The 21,388-nt window shown below is 43.3% G+C and overlaps 1 protein-coding gene across 1 annotated transcript in view; it reads right to left on the minus strand.

Annotated features, from left to right (window-relative positions):
* The window catches only part of LHFPL1 (LHFPL tetraspan subfamily member 1), a 269,752-nt gene that overhangs the window by 140,531 nt on the left and 107,833 nt on the right, over positions 1-21,388 (minus strand). Inside the window, exon 2 of the mRNA XM_078688816.1 lies at positions 10,820-11,429. Within this exon, the coding sequence (XP_078544942.1) occupies positions 10,820-11,201 (382 nt within the window). The 5' untranslated portion in view covers positions 11,202-11,429. The remainder of the gene's footprint in view (positions 1-10,819; positions 11,430-21,388) is intronic.

The following is a 21,388-nucleotide window of genomic DNA, read 5'->3' on the forward strand; positions in this document are numbered from 1 at the left end:
TAAGGGTGGGTGCTGTGACGTCAGGGGAGGTAGGACAGGAGGTGATATGCGTGTAAGTCCGAGGGTTGGAAAGGTGCTCTTTGAGAGAGGGGAACAGGTTGTCAAGTAGTTCCAGGTTCCTGTCTGTCGCTTGAATTAGGACAATCCCGTTGTTGTAAATAGTGATGGTGGTTCTGCCTGGGAAGAGTTGGGATGATGTGATGGAGAGTGTTAGGCCATGTGCGGATTTCCTGGTGGTGGAGACGGTGAGTAGGGTGAGGAACGCTTTTTTCCATTGAGCTCTGCGTGTGGTGTGGAAAATGATGTCGGTGTTCAAGGGTCCATTGACCGATGAGAAGTAGGTGTCGGCAAAGGGTGTTTCTGGGTGGGACCTAAGGAAGTCATGTTTAAAGCGTTTAGCAGCTTTTTTGGTGAGCACGGATGGGCAGTTTATTTTATATGTGTGTTTGCCGATGAGCTCCATGTTGGTATGGTAGCAAGGTAGCGCGGGAGGGTGAACAGTAATGATATGCAGGAGCAAGATGCAAATGCAAACACAACAGGTTATCTGGATCAGAAATGGCACTAGCGGGCAAAAATGACACTAGTGAGACGACCAGCATATAAGAGGTAGCAGTCGGTGCATTACAGGAGAGAAAAGTAAAGTGAGTACAGGTTGCATAAATGTGCTGAATGCACGATACCGATGCCAACACCAGGTTACGCAGATCAGAAATGACCCTAGGGAGCAAAAGTATCACTATTGAGCGACCGCAATATATATATGAGGTAGGTAGCAGTCGGTAAATTACAGGAGAGAAAAACTGAAAAATGGTTGCAGGTTGCAGAATTGTGCAGAGTAGTAGTGCAGAGTACAATTGGAGGAATAGTTCTGATAAAATATAGACCTAAAATATATGCGGTAGCAGTCGGTAAATAACAGGAGAGAAAAAATGAAAAATGGGTGCAGGCTGCAGAATTGTGCAGAGTAGTGCAGTGTACAATTGGGGGAATAGTTCTGTTAAAATATAAACCTATAAATAATATATAAAGAATATAAAACTTATAAAGCAGAATACAAATGCAAGCAGTCGGTTACATGACACAGATAGGTGTGAATCAAAGTACAGTAGTTCAAAGTACAGTAGTTCAAAGTACAGTAGTTCAAAGTACAGTAGTAGTAGTTGAATGCTCGATTTGTGTAGGCATTGAATGAGGATGGGGTGGGAGACTGTAACAAAGTCGGCGGATAGATCGAGAAAGATGAGGGCAGCAGTGTCTCTCTGTCCATGATGAGTTGGATGTCGTCCGGGTGGTCTCAGTGCTGTGGTTGAGTCTGAATTCGAATTGAGTGTTGTTGAGGAGGTGGTTGCCGTTGAAGTTGGCAGCTAGACGTTTGAGCTCCTCTGCGTACCACTTTTCTTGTGGTCTGGTTCTATTGGCCTTGGTGGTCTTGACTGGGGCCAGGGTGTATGTGCAGGAGAGGATCCAGGTGTTTAAGATGAAGATGGCTCTTCAGGAGTTCATTGAGGTGTTACGGTCAGTGGTGTAGCAGTACCGAGGACCAGGATTGTTTTTAGATCTTGTTCCAGACATGCTGTGAAGATGTGGCGATTACCTTCCTGAGGTGGTGAGGGAATGGTATGTTGAAGCGGAGAAGGGCATGGTCTGGTCAGGTGATGAGTGTGGGCTTTTTCACTGATTTCCCTGAAACTGGTGGAGATGAGGTCCAGTAGGTGTCTGGGAGAATGGGTGAAGATGAGTCTGAGGTTCGTCAGGTCCACCAGGTGGTTGGTATTGTTGTGGTCAGTGATGTCCTCCAGGTAGTAGTTGAAGTCACTGAGGAGGATGAAGGCACTAGAGTCAAGTACCATTGGCAGGTAACAAAATCCATGATTGTGCCTCCAAAGTGTGCTTGGAGTCCAGGAGGTCGATAGACAAGGGTGCCTCTCATGTTGTAGTTGATGTGATGTGGAGTTTGAAAGTCAGGTGTTCTACAACTTTGGTTGTTTGGTGAGGTAATAGAGCCCTTGATGTGCTCTTTAAAGATGATGGAGCGTCCACCTCTGGGTCTGTTAGTCCTATCCAGTATCTGGGGGGGGGAGGAGGGGGGGACGTAGGAGTCTGCCAGCTTTATGTCAGAAAGAGAAGGTTCAGTCATCGTGCAGCAGGTCCCAGAAACTAATGTGTTTGGTGAGGGAGCGGGTGTTGAGGAAGAGACAGGATAGGAAATTGTGGCGGTATGGAGTGGTGGGGTTGGATGATTGTGGACATGTGTGGGGTCTGTGTTAGATGTGGTGCATATGGGGGTATGGGAGGGTACAATAGAAGTGGCACGTGGAGCAGGAGAAAGCATTTTCGGCATTGACCAGCAGTAGCGCTGGAGGTGTATAAGGGCGAGGAGGGAAGCGGAAGAGCAGTGGTGGTGGGTAGGAGGACCTGAGGTCATGGCACTGCGGGCAGGCAGGGCATGGACGGGCGCATTCAGGCTTGTCTTTGGTGCATTGGTAGCATGCCCGCTTGACGTATCCACTGCACATCTATACTCCATTAGGTGGGAGGCGGAGGAGGTTTGAGTACGATATGTGGGGCTAAGCGAGCAGCAGGAAGGGATCGAGGTGTGGGAGAATACTGGGAAAGAGCGAGAAAGTAAGAAAAACAAGAAGGTAAGTTAAAGCGGCTAAAATGGGAGGTAAAATGGGAAGGAGAGGAAAAAGGTAGAGAAAGAAGCAAAGAAAGCACAAAAAGCATAAATGAATAAGTGTGAAAAGGCACAAAAAAACAGCAAAGAAAGATGAGGAAGCACAAAAAACCAAGAGGAGAAAAGCACAAAAAGGTGGCGAAGAATGAATGAGAGAAAGTGGGGAAGAAAGCATAAAAACACTGCAGAGAATGAATGGGAGAGAGTGAGAAGGCACAAGAGTGAGAGAAAGGATGAGAAAGCACAGAAAAGCAGCAAAGAAAGCACAACGAAGCAGCAAAGAATGAATGACAATGAGTGAGAAAAACACAGAAGGGGTAAAGAGGCAATGACATAGGCAAAGAAAACGACAAGGAATGGCAAAGGCACCGAAAGTGTAGGAGAGAAGGAGCACAGAAAGAGCGGACACTCAAGGAAAAGAGAGCGAGAGAGAGAGAGCAGGTTGAGAGGGGAGCCCCACGACAGCGCCAGAGCTGAGCCCAAAAAGGGCTGCATGTGGTGGGAGTAACGGGCGCAGGTAAGGATGCAGGTTCAAGGCAGGGACCAGGGGAAGCCTGCCGAATGGTAAAAGTAAGTCAAAAAAGCTGTCAGTGTTTTTCATGGGACATCGGAACACGCCGTCTCACAAATGCATACAATCAAATAGTGCTGGGGGGTTTCCCAGATGAAAATAAATTAGCCTCCAACCTCTTCTCCAGTAGTTATTTGTTTGAATTTGTAAACTGATAGGACTTGAAAGTGTTGATTAGTCAATGTTGGATCTCACAATAGAGAGGTATCTGAAAATGAGGGATATATTAACAAGGAAATAGTGTAGCACGGCGCTGCAGCAAATTTTGCAGTGCTGCTCTTCATCATTTAAAAAAATGCAGGGATGCATTTTGGAACATGAATTGCCGCTCCCTCCCTAAACATAAGGAGGACATTTTCAATTTGCTGAATAGCAAAAACCCTGATGCTCTTTTTTTGACTGAAACATGGTTAAATGCTAGCTCAGGCCCGGATGTGGCGACTGCCCTCCCCGATAATTACATCATAATGAGGAGAGATAGAATTCTTAGGAAAGGTGGAGGTATTGCGATTATTTTTAAAAGAGACTATTCATGTAAATTGGAGGATTTGCCTTTGGCAGACTGTGAGGCTGCCCTTTTTAAACATACCCTTTCCCCCAGTTTACTTTATCCGGGGCACTGATCTACCATCCCCAGGACCGGCTGGTTCTTGGGTGTCCCTACTTCCAGATTTGATAGCCTCCTGGCTACTCAAATTGGCTAACTTTACAGTCTTAGGCGATCTAAACCTTCATTTTGAAAATAATGAATGCACTGCAAGTAAGGCACTGATTGCAGATTTTTCTGCGATGAATCTACCTCTCTGTAATAAAGGCCCTACACATATAGCTGGCCATTTATTGGACCCTATTTTTTCTAATTTGCCCCACATTAATTGCCCTCTTGCACTCCCTTTATGTTGGTCCGATCACTTTGCAGTTAAGTTTCAATACATAACTCCACTAAATTTGGCCCCATTGTCACTTGGTATATCTGTCCGGTCCAGGAACTGGGGAAAACTGGACATAGAAAAATGTAATCAATTATTGTTAAGCAATGTCCCCAATCTTAATTCTATATCACTTTCTCCCTTGGAAAGGATTTATAATTGGATTGCCACTGCATCTAATGCATGTCTTCCACCGTCGGTGAAAAAACTTAATATTCACCGTCTGCCTGCCCCCTGGTTTACAGAGCAGTTAAAATCTGAAAAAAGTAAGTGTAAGGCTATCGAAAGAAGTTGGAGAAGGAATTACTCCACTGAATTCAAATGTATTTATAAAGCTGCACTGAAAAAATGTCATGCCTTATGCTTGTCTCTTCCACTATTTTGGGGGCAAAGAATTGTCCTCGCACTCTATTCTCTATGGTTAAGAAGTTAGCTGGCTCAGGTACACAACCTATCCCGCCTGTTCTTGATTAAATAAAGTAGTGCACATTTTTCTGACATTAGGGGAAACCAGTATGGCGTCCCCGGACCAGCCCATTCCTTCTCTAGCACCCATTGTGGCAGCTGAACCTGTGATTAAACTAGAGAACTGGGTACCTCTTGATATTGGCTCTTTTATCAAAATGTTGGCGAGTATCAAATCAGGCTCTCCCTGTGACCCTCTCCCAGCTTCGGTGCTCCTGCAAGTAGAACAGCCCGCTCTGAGAGTTGTAATGGAGTTACCTAATGCCTCTCTTAGCGAGGCAGTGATGCCATCTGTCTGGAAACATGCGATGGTCCTGCCTTTGCTGAAAAAGTTAAATGCGGATCCTGCTAAGCCGACTAATTTTAGACCTATTCCCAAAGTCTTGGAAAAACATGTGAACTCCCAATTGTCTATGCTTGTGGACTCCTCTAATTTGTTGCACTCTTCCCAGTCAGGCTTTAGAGCAGGGTTCTCAACTGAGACTACCCTGCTGGGTGTCACGGAAATGTTACATCGGCGTCTGGATGCAGGCAATACAGTGGCCCTCATATTATTAGATCTAAGCGCCGCATTTGATACGGTTTCTCATACCGTATTGATTAATTCTCCACAATCTCTGGGCATTTCTGGATCGGCACTCGGCTGGCTATCCTCTTTTTTATCTGAGCAGACATTCCAGGTTTTCTCCTCTGGGCCAACCTCAAAGTCTTACTCCTTCCCGTATGGGGTGCCACAGGGCTCAATTTTGAGTCCTCTTTTTTTCAACATCTATGTGCAACCTTTGGCAGTGATTGCTGAAGAGGCAGGGATGGCGCTTTTCTCGTACGCCGATGACACTCAGATCATATTTTACTTATCGGCTGATAAGAGATCAGGTCCTTCCACCCTGCAATGGGGCTTGCGTAGTATTGCATCGTGGATGCAATCTAACCTGCTCAAGCTCAATGGGAAAAAGGCGGAAGTTCTAATTATTGGGAAAAACACAGACCAGTGGGGCCCTCAACATTGGTCCGCTGAAATGGGGCCTCTACCTATGCCCTCCTCTCAGGCCCGCAATCTTGGCTTTATCATTGACAATAAATTGTCAATGAAACAACAGGCAGTACAAACTGCAGCCACCTGTTTTACCATCTGCAAATGGTTAAAGAAAATCATATGGATGCTCCCTGTTGCTACCCAAAGGACGGTAGTCCAGACATTTGTAACATCTCATCTGGACTATGGAAACATCCTCTTTTTTGGGTGCAAACAGGGATGTGCTGCGCAAGCTTCAGGTGGTGCAGAATTCTGCAGCCAGATTGCTGTGTAGACTTCCCAAAATATCCAGCATGTCTAATGCCCTGAGAGAAGTGCATTGGCTCAGGGTGGAAAATCGTACAAAATTCAAAGCCCTGTCCTTTATGTTTAGAATCAAGAATGGTTCTGCACCTAAATACTTGCAAGACCTGGTATGTCCCTACTATCCCGCGCGTCTGTTACGTACATCCACTGAAGAGAAATTTGAAATTCCCAGGATTAAATTGGTGAGAATGGGCGGTCGCTCCTTCTCTTACCTTGGCCCAACCCTACGGAACTCTCTGCCTGATGTGATGCGGAAAGAGCGATTGTATCCCAACTTTCGCAAACAATTAAAAACTTGGTTATTTAGTCAATAATTCTAGTTTAGGCTTTCAGAGTTTCTTTCAGGGTCTGCCCTGGGAAACCCCTTTTTGGGTAGCTATGCGCATTAGAAAAATAAATTAACATAACAACATAACATTACATGCACCATATCTACAAGAATACACCCCACCCCTGTGTTTTTCCTTGTGCTGGCACAAAAAATACCTGCTTAGTGCTAACGCAGGCACCCTTGCACCATGGTGCGAGGGTGCCTACGTTGCAGGGATGATTGTTTATGTGCAGGAAGTGACACCTTCCTGCACATAAACAATCTTTAAAGGCAATTTGCTCTTTCTATGAGCGCTGCAGAATGCAGAACATATAGAAAGAGCAAAAAGAAATATTTCTCCTGATACCGCCAATCTAATGCCTGCTTTTGCATGGCGTTAGCTTTTGCCGCTACCTCATATTTATATATCCTCTTGTTAGTTATTAATTTGGGAGGTGGCTCCAGAGTCTTCTTAATAAAAACCCTCTAGTTAGGTCACAACACAGTTCGATGTAAACTTCTGCTTATGCCCCGGTAGCTATGGCACAAGCAGCAGTCAATTCCCCAGAGTATTGTGTGTTAAAGTTAGGAAGTAACATACAACATTCATTTAGGAAAACAACACAAAATTCACAATCCAATGTAGAAAACTCAAAAATATTGTAATAAGCAAAAGACACAAAAGTGAATAAAATGGCTTCAGGGAATCAGAGGTTTAGTTTTAAGGCAAAAAGTGTCAAGAAACTTTCAAGGATAAAACAAAAGAAAATGGTCACTTCAGATCTCGCTTTGGTGCAATTTCAGCTCATTCCCCATAGAGAGGGAGTCGGGCAAGCATAGTGGGTAGCCAGTCAAAGTTTTTATGTAAGGACTTTGTCATTTTTTAGTTCTCATTTTCTCTAGTGAAGCAAGAAATTCTATTGAAGCAGGGCAGGAAGGGAAAACCAAAACACATACCTTCCAAACACCAAGCTGCTAACCATTTCTAAGCCCATTAGGGATTTTTACATTTTTTTCAGAATAGCTAAATGGCTTTAGTAAATATGTACAAGGGTTATTTGCAGTCACGCATCCTGTATTTTGTTTACAACTGCAAAAACCTTAGTACATTTTGCCCCTTCAAATCCACCAGAGGGATAAGGATGAATATTGTAGTTAAGCAGAGACCCAGTAGACTGGATACCTTCATTTTAAGGTCCCACTAAAGTCTTTTTTCTTGCAGCAAAATGTTCCATTCAGAGAGAATCTGGAAATCTTGCCCGCAGAGGTCTCTTTCTCCCTAGGTAAACTTCAATACCTTGTCCTGGTCCTCTGGAGGTTGAAAAGTGACTATGTCCCAATACTTCTTGACATTGGGAAAGTCATTCCTAGTATATCATACTGCCCCTAGTTCCTCATGGCAGGTATCTCTCCAGGCAGGGTTCTCACAAGGTCCAATGCTGTCCACTCACAACTGGCCCACTGGTATATCTTCACCACTTTTTTTTTACACAAGGCAGGTCAGAAAGGCAACTAGCTGTCAGGCATTGGCCTTACCATCGGTGTGCAGCTGGCCAAACTTAGATCCTGTGTTATTTCTGCTCCTTTGGGACCCTAAATGAGTGTCCAGTGTAGCTGTTTCGAGAGTGATTGCACGGCTTGGGCCCATGATGGTGGCTTTGTTGGGGAATTTATTGGAAAGAATTACATTTTACAAGAAGGACTTACATGATGGCCATTTTGGGTTGTGCTGGTTTAAAAGTTGGCCCGGTCCAACCATACCCACTCATTATTAGTTTTGGAATGGGTGCAGTAGTGGTCAGAGTTGAAGCATCTGGAAGGGCCGAAAAACATGAATCATGAAACTTGAGAGCCTCTTCCTAATCTTTTTCTGAACAGCTGGTAAATATTGTATCCAGATGGAGCCAGCTGAAACTGACGTAAGTCATTTGTGATATCTTTGTTATTCAATGTTTATTGATATTGATTCTCATCTTCAAACATATCTTATAAATCTTCTGTTTTCAATTTTTTCATCATAATCACATCAGCGACAACATTTTATATTTCACTCCAATGCATTTCGGGCGTGACCATGTCGCCCTTCATCAGGGAATCAACAATGTCGCTGTACTCTGTTTTGACGACAAATTCTGGTTCAAGCTTGTTCTGCGAGTTGTTACGATTCTTCCTGGTATCTGCTGTCCTCCGTTACACGCGGTTGTCCGGAGGAGGACAGCAGATAACAGGAAGAATCGACATTGTTGATTCCCTGATGAAGGGCGACATGGTCACGCCCGAAATGCATTGGAGTGAAATATAAAATGTTGTCGCTGATGTGATTATGATGAAAAAATTGAAAACAGAACATTTATAAGATATGTTTGAAGATGAGAATGAATATCAATAAACATTGAATAACAAAGATATCACAATGTGTGGAATCCTCTTGTACTAAGGGAGAAGATTCAGGTGTGCCCGGAGGGATGTCCCTAATGATCCATTAAGGACACATTAACTGATTTGTCTATTAGGCGCCCAGGGACGTTGGCCGCCACCAACGGAGCACCCAAAACGGAATAACTTTTGCTAAAATAAAGGCTGTGCACTGACCCCTATTTCGAGTAAGTCATTTGTGGCCATTGGGGCTACAGGTATTTAGTAATACCTGCCACAGACGTTAGATAATATAAATAAACGTGTTGTGCATAGTTCCCAGTACATAGTGTTTGATGTTTCAAAGGGTTTTGCCCATTTGATGTCTATGGGGAAATGTGTTGATATATAAGCGCCATAGTTTGGTGGAGTGTTTGAGGCAAACATTATTGAGAACTTCACACCACAAACTATCTACAAAGTTTAGAACTGTGAGGTCACAAGATGTCTATAAACTGGCAACCTTTCTACAGATCCATTGTAGCAGGTGAACTTAAGGAGTTAAGTAAGCCAGATTCCATATGTATTTCTATGAATCTCATGTGTCGATAGCAATGCTTGAGTAATCAACGCTGCTTTGATCTTATCCTTCTTTGCATGGCTGATCCTCTTCCCTACAGTACCCTTCCTATATACCCTACCCGTCAATGGACCACTCTGTGCTTATGTGCGATATTGCAAGACAGAGTGAGGGATGAAAAGAGGTGGGATTTAAGAAGTGTGCTGCTTCTGGGGAGTTCCTGACAACAGCTGGCACTTTGAGGCAGATTTATTAGGTATTGGCACAATGCAGCACAGCAACCAAAGTTGTTTCCTGGTGTTGTGTCAGAGGGTGAGAGAAAAACAACCACATATCCCCTAAAATATGGTGCTATTATTCTCTTCCCCTGAGTTAAAGCATTTTAGGCTGTCATGCACCAACTCAGACACACTTATACTTTAGTCACGGGTGTCTGCTTTCTGTCAAGTGTAGGTTTTGTACTGGAAGAGGACCATTCCAGTATAAAAACTATACTTTATTACTTTCCCCACGTTCTATGAGCCGGATTCACAAAGTAAACTTACAATTTTGTGTAAGCTTTCGATTGTTTGCTATTCACAGAGGGATTTAGGAGTAGGATATTTACGAGTGCAGAATCTGCACATGAAAAGGTAGGTCTTTTTGCGTGCGGAGACTCTGCACTCTTAAAGATACTACTTGTAATACCCTTTGGGAATGGCAAACAATCGTAAATGTACATGAAAGTGTAAGTTTATCTTTGTGAATCAGACCCTATGTGTGCCATAAAGTGCAACACACATCCAAAGTTGGAAAAATGTTGAGATTTTCAAAAGTTGTTCCATTATAATGACTGCCTCGAGGAGACATCAGTTTTTGGTGTAAATCCCTGTCTACAAATGTTTGTAGATAGGAATTTGTGCCAACACTCATAGGTGGTTGTATGACAATGGCCGCAAGGCGACTGGGGCGGAAAAGCGGCGGACAGTCTTTCCGTCCACCGCGGACCCACAGCCATGCTAACATGGCGGGGGGTCATTCCGGGACGGATGGCGGGCCGTTGGCCCCCTGCCAGGCCGGCGGTCGCTACCGCCGGCCTGGTGGGGGCGAACCGCCCGCCAACCTAATGGGCTCTAGGTGTCTACTTGGTCTCAGCACCAGGCTCACACTTTTCACTGTCCTGTTATTTACTTTCACCCCATCTAGTGACAGAGAAGAATGACTGAGAAACCTCTCACTTAGGTCCCCATTTGGGATAGTCATGCGAAAGCAGAGGCTGCTATGGCAGTACTTGGTGATACCATCTGATCATTTCTCCCCACAGATAACTCAATTCAGATAAGTGGTTAGTGTTTACAACAAGAGTTCTGTCCCATATTGAAAAAACAAAGGGATACATGCAAACTAGGAAGAGTTTCTAAAAAATACAAACACTGCGAAGGATAGGCGAATAAATAAAATAATCCTACACATTTCTTTATATGGCAGACACTGCATTTCACCATGTGTGTAATACATAAATCCATTCAGTCTGAATGTCATTGACCAATAATTTCTGACTATATGCTGAACCATGATGAAAAAGATCACAGTAAATGGCTGGAGTACCTCCAACAAACTGTGCTGCTCCCATGAAGCATCCTGTCATCCTGGAGATGAGGTCTTCCATGCAGCAGCCAAGAGTGGCTACCATGGCCACCATCAGGAGCAGCGCGCACCCAGTACCCGTCACCACGGTGCAGATCTGCCAGGACAGGCTGGGGATGGCGCTGAAGCTGGCGTACCGCCCGCACTCTTCTACCATCACCACCTGCTTCTCTTCCGTCTGGGCGGGGTAGGTGCATCTCCGAAAGGTGCTGAAGGACACGGGCTTGCCCATCTGCGACCCGAAGAGCCAGTAGGGCATGAAAAAACTGGTAGAGCTCGCGGCAGCGGTGAGGAAGGACAAGACGGCCCAGATGGCTCCAACTGGAGTCAGGCTGCTCCCCATCCCGCTGGACCGACGAATGGAATTTGGTGGCTCAAACGATTACTATGAAGAGATATCAAGCTCAGGGCATTCCTGGTCCTTGCACTCAGTGGTTGACTTTGAACAAGCTGTCAAGGCGTCTTCATCAGACTCATTACTTTAACTTGGGGACAGTGAAAGCAACCCCGCTGCTGGCACAAACCGAGGCAGGCTGATAATCCGAAACTGACTTCAATGCCTTTTCACCATCTGTAAGTTAAACAAAAGAAAAGCATTAAAGACACAAACCTGACAAGTTTATGAACTCTCATTTTAGTTCACAGCAGGTTATCACTACCACCTGAATATATTTTACAGTATTATTAATATATATATATATGTATATATATATATATATATATATATATATATATATATATATATATATATATATATATATATATATATATATATATATATATATAATGCCATTACAGTTATTGCAATATTAATGGTTTAAACAGTCAACTAATCTGGATTAATATAATTCGCAGAAACATTACTTCCTTGCATTTTTAGTCCAGTATTTCTGTTGATCAAATTATAATTCTATCATTGTCCATGATTTTAATTTTATACCCGTTTCATATATTCTTTATTCTTGCAATTAGTATCCGAGTCAAAGTGCGAGTGCAAAACTCATTCAACAATTATTAAAGAGAATACTAGTGCATATACAGTACAATTCTTGGTCGTAAAGTGCTAATGCTTAAGTGCAAATCAATCCGTTCCCCTAACTGAAATTTACATATTTTTCTACAGTACTTACTTAAAGTGCAAGTGCAAGTGCTTAAAAATATATTATATTATAACCCCTCAAGGAAATAAAAAACCTCATATTTAAAAATACATATGAAGGAAGAGACTCAATATATATAAATTTGCTCTGGAGCCACAAGAGAACTGTTTTTGGCATGGTTACTGAAACATTTGCAAGCAAGCAGGTGCTGTTCTGTCACTGATTACGACAATCTCGCGAGGTAAGCCTCCTGCACAGACACTTTTTAAATGCCAGGTTTCTCCTGCTTAATTAAAAAGCGAGGTCCCTCTTCTCATTCGGTGCAGAGCAGGAGCCATCTGGTTGACAGACAGTCATGGGAATGATCCAGAGCCCGGCTTTCAAAAACCCATAGAGACTCGCAGCTGTAATGTTCAAAGCAAGAGAACGTCACGCTCACCTCCACACTGCTTTACAAGAGCTGACATTATTCTTCATGAAAAAAACACTAGCAAAGCTTAAAAGTGACACCTAATGCACAAAACACAAATGGTCGGATTCACAAAAATTTAGATCTACAGGTGTAAACTAAGCAAAGCGCAATTTACGATTCCTCATTTACATAAACTACTTTTTGGGTATTCTCCCACATATCCTTTCAACATGCTGAAAGTATGCATATCATAATGCAAGTATATATATGCTTAGTATTCACATATATTTCTAGATCCTTCAAAACCTATAAGCCGAGAAGTCCAAGACAACCCAAGTGCTGATCTTCTCCCACATAAATGCTGGCAATGCGGGGCTTGGTGTCATGCCTGACTCTGCTATGGCTGCCATCAAGAATGCCTGTCACACCCCTTCCTGTCTCTTCAGAGGACTAAGGATCCAAGACTTCATCACTCACAACCTCGATGCCCCTCCATTGGCTGCCCCTCCAAAGAACATCATTGTCAGGATCTGCTACATCGCCATCAAGGCAGTCAGTGCAGCGCCCACCTCAGCCTTCAGAAAAAACAAGCATCTCAAGGGGCCAATGATGAAAAAAAAGAAGCTACACCAGCATCAGTCTTAAAATTACAAAGAGTACAATGGAAAGAACCAGAGCAACTCTTCTCAATTCAGGCACCTTGGGCCTCATTTATGAGTTCTTGCCGTAGAGCAGCGCAGCAGGCCTTCCTGCTGCGCCTCCCTGCGGCAAAAGAAAAGGGCAGGAATGCACCGTATCTATAAGATACGGCTCATTCCTGTCCTTTTCCCCTGCGCCAGCGCATAATAGGCTGCCTGCGCTACACAGGCACCTTCGCACAATGGTGCAAGGGTGCCTGCGTTGCGGGGATGATTATTTTTGTACAGAAAGGGAAGATTGTGTGTTATAAGAATGAGATTAATAGGGCCAAGGCAGAATATTTCTCTAACACTATTCGTAATGCTCCCAATAGTTCAAGAAGTATTTTCAACATTCTGAATAGCTTAACCAGTCCCGAGTGCACTAAGAATCAATGACCCCCTCTCAAGAACTGTGTGATAATTTGGCTAGGTTCTTCAATTACAAAATTAAAACTATTATTGATGACCTGGGTGGGGTTCATCAGCAGCCGGAGTCTGGGATCAAAGACACTATGGGTCTTAGTGGTATTGTTGAGAGTGGCACTGATGCTCCTATTAACATTTTAGAAAGCTTGGCAATCAACAATTTAACGGATTTTGTGCCATTGATAGTGGAAGACTTTAGTAGGGTAGCCTTAGGTATCCCCTCTGGATCCCCTTTGGATCCTGTGCCACAAAAAATCTGGAAAGAGTTTGAGGCAGAGCTGTTCCCTACACTTCGGTTAATCTGCAAACTATCTCTTTCTAACGGAGTGGTACAGCCCCGCTGGAAACAGGCACTGGTGACACCTCGGCTAAAAAAGCCCTCTCTAGACCCGGCCTGCTATAGGCCAATCTCCCTTTTGCAATTCTCGGTCAAAATTGTAGAACGAGTGGTCAGCAGAACTCTTTCTAATCATCTGGAACAACATAAACTGCTAGAGGATGTACAGTTTGGCTTTCAGCCTGCCCATGGCACTGAGTCGGCCTTGGTGACCATGATGGATGAGCTTCGGATGCGGGCAGACAGGGGTCAGGCAGCGGTTCTTATTCTGCTTGACCTGTTTGCTGCCTTCGATACGGCCAACCATGGGATCCTGCTGAGAAGGCTGAGGGAGGTGGGGTGACAGGCTGTGCTCTGAGCTGGCTCCTGTCCTTTCTTTCTGATAGGAGGCAAGTAGTGTCTCTCCCCCCTTAACAATCTGCCTTTATCAACATCACGCATGGAGTGCCACATGGCTCGGCAATTAGCCCAATTCTATTTAATATCGATATGAAACCTCTGATTGCGGTCATTAAAAAGCATAATATTAATATGGTAAATTATGCAGATGACACGCAGCTGATTCTCTCCTTGGAGGGAGATCAGTCGACATCATTGGAAGTGTTTCATGGCTGCCTGCATGCTACGGCTCATTGGTTGATGGAAAACTCTTTGCAGTTTAATGCGGGAAAGACCGAGGTGCTCTACTGCTTACTGGGAAAGGTTTCTTCTGTGCTGCCTAGCGATTTCTGGCCCTCAGACACATCGACCGCAGTGAGGCCGGTAGAGAAGGTCCGTAACCTAGGCGTTATGTTCAACAACAAGCTTACAATGGAGGCCCAGGTTACTAAAACGGTGGGAGGCTGTTTTGCTATTATTAGATCTTTACGGAAAATCTTCCCCCTGCTTCCCCCTCATGCGCGAACTTAAGTGGCATAAAGTACCATTCTAAGCAGATTAGTCTACTGCAATGCATTATTGTGAGAGTCTCTGAAATATCTTCTGGATAGACTTCAGAGGATTCAGTCAACGGCAGCCAAGCTAGCCCTGGGATGGCCCAGAAGTTCTTCTTCCTCATCGGCCTTGGCAGAGTAGCATTGGCTCCCGCTGAGACAGAGAATTCAGTTTAAGTCTCTCTGTCTAGTGTTTAAAGCTCTGCATGGGTCTGGACTTGCTTCCCTGCAGAGAAAGTTTGAATGGTACGTTCCAGCAAGAAGCCTCCGCTCTTTATCGGCGAGATTGGTTAAAATACCGAGAGTCAGGAAAGTAAAATCGGGTGGCAGAACTTTTGGCGTAGCAGCTGCCAGACTTTGGAATGAACTCCCATCAGAACTGAGACATGTCAGTGATCTCTTTCCGTTTAGAAAGAGACTAAAAACCTGGCTGTTTCCCAAAGTCTAATCTGACTGTCAGCCCTCCGGCACACTTATATACTGTACTCTGAGTATGCTAGCGCCAGGATGCCTGCTAGGTGACAGAGCGCTCTATAAATGAAATAAATAATAAATATGAAAATAAACCCTAAACTGTTTTCCTACAACCCTGCTCCCTTGTTTGATCTAATACCAATTTGCATTGAGTATACCCCTTTCTATAAGGCAAATACCAAGACACAAGGTGTCTCTTCCTCTCTGGACCTATAAAGGCCAACCCTGAAGCACTGTACTTCCTAAACACAATATTTATATCAAACAATATTTTGGTTATCGATATTCTGACATTTGGGAATTTGTTGCTGAGTCAGAAGAAAGAATGTTGAGCGAGCCGCATGCATGTTACTGCCCACTTGTCATTTAGCTGTGCCAGCAGTTGATGCAGTGTATTGACCTGCAGATGCACTTTGGGCACAGAGATCTCCCTCTGATCTATGGATAGAGTGTGTGGTGGTCCACGTGTTACCACTCGTGGAGCCGGTGGGCCACCTGCCAGTCTCTAAAGTAGTACGAACAAAAATTGGTCCTGACGTACCTCTAAGGACAAACCAAAGAGGGAATTGTTTATGAAGTTAATTCACTAAGGGCCAGATGTAGGTAATTCATATTTACCGACTCTTAAATACCAAATTTTACCGATTCGGTATTTAAGAGTCGGTAAATATGAAGGGGGGAGATGTAGGTATTTCCAGATGTTGAAATACCGATTCTTTAGAATTCGGTATTTACCGATTCGGTAAATACCGAATAGGTATTCCCTATTGATTCCTATGGGCTGTGAAGCCCATAGGAATCAATGGGAAATACCGATTCGGTAATTACCGAATCGGTAAATACCGAATTCTGCAAGGGTGCAGGGGGTGTCACTTTGACACCCTCTGGCACCCCTTAAATAGGCATGTGCGCCATGTTGCACACAGACATGCCCTAAGGGCATGTCTGTCTGTCACATGGCTAGGTGTGCATGTACACATGTGCATGCACACCTGATTTCGGTATTTTAACACCCAATTGGATTGTGTGTTAAAATACCGATTTTGTAGGGCCTGTGGGACTCAGAAGAGTCCCACCTACATCTGGGATTTACAGATTCGGTACAAATACCGAATCGGTATTTTACAGAATCGGTAAATTTACCGATTTTGTAAAAATATGCCCCTACATACCAATTCTTCAATACCGGTCGGTAACGGCCGAAAAATACCGATTTTCGGCCGTTAACGACCGACCTACATCTGGCCCCAAATCATTGAAAAATGCATGAATATCCATTCAAACACAAGAGTAAAATAATCTTCAATAGTACACCAGAGAAAGAGACAGAACAACTGAAATGGTGTAGAAAGGAATCCTCGTTATATTACTTATACTCATGAGAATAACACATTCAATGGAACACATGGAAAGGTATACATGGACGGTTACTCAAATCAGAAGTGCAAAGAAAGGTGCTCATGTGTGAAGTGAGTGAAAGAAGGTAAAATCAGATAGGAAATTCACCATAGTATCATCATTTTTACACACAGAATACCGGTTACTATGATTGGGAGAAAGGTAACCCAGTTTTCTAAAGCCTGACTACAAAGCAATTAGAATGTTTTTGTTCAAAATCCGCTTGTTGAGGTGATGCTGTTATTTTCTCAATGCATCGTCCAATCTCGGGGATGACTGGTGATATGTAATTCAGGCCATTAAATGGGGAGGCGTCGACGTTTCGACCCGATTTAGGCGATGAGGGAAATTATGAACTCCGCATGCGGGTTTTCATCAGGACAGGGGCAAAGATGGGGGCAACCTAAATAAATGAAAGGCAATTTAGAACCTGTCTCCCTGGTGTACATGTATTCAAAAACATATGTTAGTTTAAAGATACACTAACCATAGTGTTTGCTAGTCAATCAGTCAGTGGATCTTTAATTAACATATTGTTGAATACTCGTACAGACCCGCGGAGGTTCATAATTTCTGAAAAAAAGAATGTACCAAAACCATTCAAGGGTTTAAATATGTGTAGTACAATCAAATTACATTGAAGACCATTTATGACTGTTTCCCTGCTGGCCTTCTTGTAAGGATTTACTTAAAAGTTGGATACCTTGTGCGCATACGTGGCAGCCTCCTGTATACTTTATTTTTAATTTCCAAAATGGAGGACGGGCAGTCTGGGACGATGAATAAGAAAAGTGACACAATGTGGGATGCCATGCAATTTGCAGCAAGCGAGGTGCAACCTTTAGGGCAAATCATTTTTACAAAGTATGGGAGCAGAAGGAGTGCGTGTGCAACATATGTTAGCAGCCCAGTACTATGGTGCAGCTGCAAGACTCTTGCAAAAAGTAGTCATTAAAATATAAATGAAAAAAAGCATGCATGAAGGACCTGGGGAGCAAATACAACCCGCCCCTTAGCAGTGTACAGCTGCCCGGCCCTTGCAAAAAGTAAAACCCAAGATGAATGCAAGAAAGTAAATCGTGGGTGTGGGGAAGAGAGTGAGAAAAGCAATGCACTCCTTTTGAGTGCTGAAAGAACACAAGGAAAAGTAGTTCCCCTTACGTCAGCAGCTGAGGGATCCAACTTTACTCATCAAAATGTTGTGAGCTCAAAATGCTTCTTGGACAGGAAAAAATCAAAATGCAGAATTAAGCCATAGTCAGAAGCAGAGTACTGAGATGGAAAAGAGAGCCATTGTATCATAAGCAAGCGGTGGACACACAGCCCATTCTAAGTTTATAATGAGTACAATCCATGTGCTCACCAAAAAGACATCTGAAGTTTTCCATAAGTGAGACCTAAAAGCAGAAGCTTCCTTCAAGAAAGAGGTTGAACTGGGTATCTACAGAGACAGGATGACTGAAGTTACTAAAAACAAGGTATGTGTTAGTTTTGGCATCATTGGCGTGGTTTTCCCCCTTCATTGCCTTCAGAGCTCAATGGAGCTCAGGCCGGCTACAGGGACCCAGTTAGGTCCGCTGAACAGAGTACCTTAAATTCTAGTTTGCTGAGCTTTGTTAGGATTGTACATAAGAGTTGGTGTCTGCGGCCCAGTATTTATACCTAGTTGTGCCTTTGAAGTGAGGAGAAGCTTCTAGAGGCATGCCTTTGAAGTGAGCAGGTGCCCTGCCTTCTTGTTATGTTCTACCATATTTATACAGTGCACGTTCACCAACAAGGTTTCTTGGCGCTGGGTAGATCGTGTAACCATAATTGTAACTGCATCAAGTGTGTTAACTGAGGGGCATATTAGCAAAAACCTCGTTAAAATTATCGCCGTTAACGGCGATAATGAGCATGCTAATATGTGTTCTAGAATTCCAATAGAAGCCCAGGCTAAATGTCCTACACATCTAACCTGGGCTTCTATTGGAATTCTATTACGCATATAAGCAAGCCCATTATCGGCGTTTTAGCGGTAGTTTCCTTAAGCTAAAACAGCGATAATTTTAACAAGGTTCTTGCTAATATGTCCCTGAGTTACCAGTTATTAGAACACTTTATTTACATATTTAAAGTGCCTAGCATGAAACACTATAAGAACTATTCATCCTTATGGAAGAAACTGTGAGTACCTGTACATGTTAGCACTATGAGTCTCTGTTTAGGGCAGCATAATGCACAGAACTGTAGTCCCAACTTTAACTGCTGGCGCACCATGCCCCAGTGACCCACCACCACCCCCAATTCCTGACAAGGCCACGAAGCTCTCACACTGTGTATGGATTGGACCATTATTGCTGGCAGGACACAGGAGTGGAATGAGAGGCAAGAATGGGTCCTCTGAACCGGTTATGAACAGTATGTGGCAGCGCCAAGTCATGACCTGAGTAAGGAAATATAAGACCTGTCAGCCATAGGATGTTCTTCCCTCAAAACCTTTTGCCTTCCTCCTCCTATTTTTCTTGCTGAATTCAGTTTTGTTGGCCCTAGGACTCTGCGCACTTTACCACTGCTAACCAGTGCTAAAGTGCTTGTGCTCTCTCCTTTAAACATGGTGAAGTTAGTTTACACCCAATTGGCATGTTTAATTTACTTGTAAGTCCATAATAAAATAGTACTATATATACCAAGGGCCTACAAATTAAATTCTACTAGTGGGGCTGCAGCACTGTTCGCCATCAAGTCACTGTTCTGAAAATTGCACTTTTAGAAAGGTGTCATTTTCTAGATCTATGCATTGGGACATTTTATATCTACAGCTGCTTAACAAAAATGGTAAGTCCCTCGTGATGTGGTAAGAGGTCCGGATCGGCACAACCGCCTCATTTGAAAAATTGAAATTTGTACAGTCTTATTGTGAATTATCAAGAGAAATGTGATAAACTTTTTGAATACATGGAATAAACAACAAGTTTGAAATAAAGTTTGCAAAGACCGTTTTTGAGCTGTGCGATTGGAATGCAGGACCGTGATTCTGCAATGGTTGTTTTAATATTACATACGTGTTTCGAGGCGAGGCACGTTCCCATTCTGCACGCAAGTAGAACAACACGTAAAATTTCGTAAAAGATTGATGGAAAAAAAAAGGTGTGCATCTGCTACATTTTTGACATTTACACATGAAGTCTTGCCTCATCCTGAAGTTTTGCACCCAGGAAGAATGACAAACAGGAGTACTTCAGAACTTGTTTTCGTAACATCTTCACAAATAGGACTGTCAGAATTTATGTTAAAACCACCGATGGACTGCGCTCTGGAGCTTTTGCTCCAACAAATATCGAAATGACATACAGACACGTTGAGAACATTTGTTGATTACATTTGTTTATCACAGTTTTACATATTTTTGCATATTCGAGGTTCGGTTATACATATTAATCATTTGGCACTTATGAGTGTTTTTTCAGCATCGTTCAGTCAACATTTATTTATACTTTGGGGCAGAGGGGGTTATCAGCTTATGTGTTTATGTTTTCACTGCTTGCAAGGGTTTATGGGACAGGTAGTCCGTAGAATGTTATTTTCCAGATTGGGAAGGGCCAATGGTTGTAAAGAGCAGTTACCTTGGAGGGAGTTGCTAGAATCGGATCCGCGAGGGAGGGGCGTTTTAGCTTCCCCAGGAACAGTGGTTTTAGGTAGTGAAAAGCGGGAAGCAGATTAAATGAATCAGGCTTTCACGATTGGAGGAAAGTGTGAGAGGATGAGTTTAAATTGCGAGTATGGGGAGGAGTAAAGAGCTTGGAGGCTTATGATCCGTTATGGTCATGGAGAGGAGCCGTGTGAGAACGACTGTGAGCATCTAGGAAAGATTAAGACTTGGGTAGGGTACAGCGCAAGGTTTGAAGTGCTCAAGGGTGCGTTTCTATTGCATTAAACTATTGGAAGAGGTGTAGACACGTAGAGGGATCTAGGGCCACATGTATTAAGCAAATTCGCATTCGCAAAGGCCGAAATTCACAGAATTTCGGCCTTTGCGAATGCAAATTTGCTACATGGTATGTATTAAGCAAAATCTGGTGCAAAATAAGGAATCGCAAAATTTGCGATTCCGTATTTTGCAATTGCATTTAAGGAATCACAAATTTTGCGATTCCTTAAATGCAATGTATGAAGCAAAAAAAATTACAAAATGTCCTTAAGGAATTGCAAATTACCGCCAACTTCTAGTTGGTGGTAAGTTGCGAATTCCTTGAAAAATGCACATTTTTGCATTTTTCAAAGTGCCATGTGACGCACATACATGCTCTTGAGGCATGTATGTGCACCACATGTGCACTCATGCATATTTCAGGGGTGCAACAGGGTGTCCTTTAGACACCCCTGCACCCTTGAAATTATTCTCAACTTGCGATTAGCAAATTGCGAATCGCAAATTGAGAATAATTTCCCATTCATTCCTATGGGCCCCCTGGCCCATAAGAATGAATGGGAAAGTATTCCTTAATTGCGATTCGCAATTTGCTAATCGCAATTAAGGAACTTTAAGGAATTGCGATTTTGTACATACATACCCATTTGCGATACTCAAATAGCGATTTCTTAAAAATCGCTATTTGAGAATCGCAAATGGGTATCTTGATACATATGGCCCCTAATCATTTATGCAGGTAGCATGAGGTTGTGACGTTTTTATGTAGCACCGCGGTTCAAATGGCAGGTTTTACAACGAGGATGGATGTGGGGGAGGTTGCCGCAGGCAGTAAAAACTCCATGAGGTCGGTACAACAGA

Source organism: Lissotriton helveticus, chromosome 4_1 (assembly GCF_964261635.1).
Source record: "Lissotriton helveticus chromosome 4_1, aLisHel1.1, whole genome shotgun sequence".
NCBI lineage: Eukaryota > Metazoa > Chordata > Amphibia > Caudata > Salamandridae > Lissotriton > Lissotriton helveticus.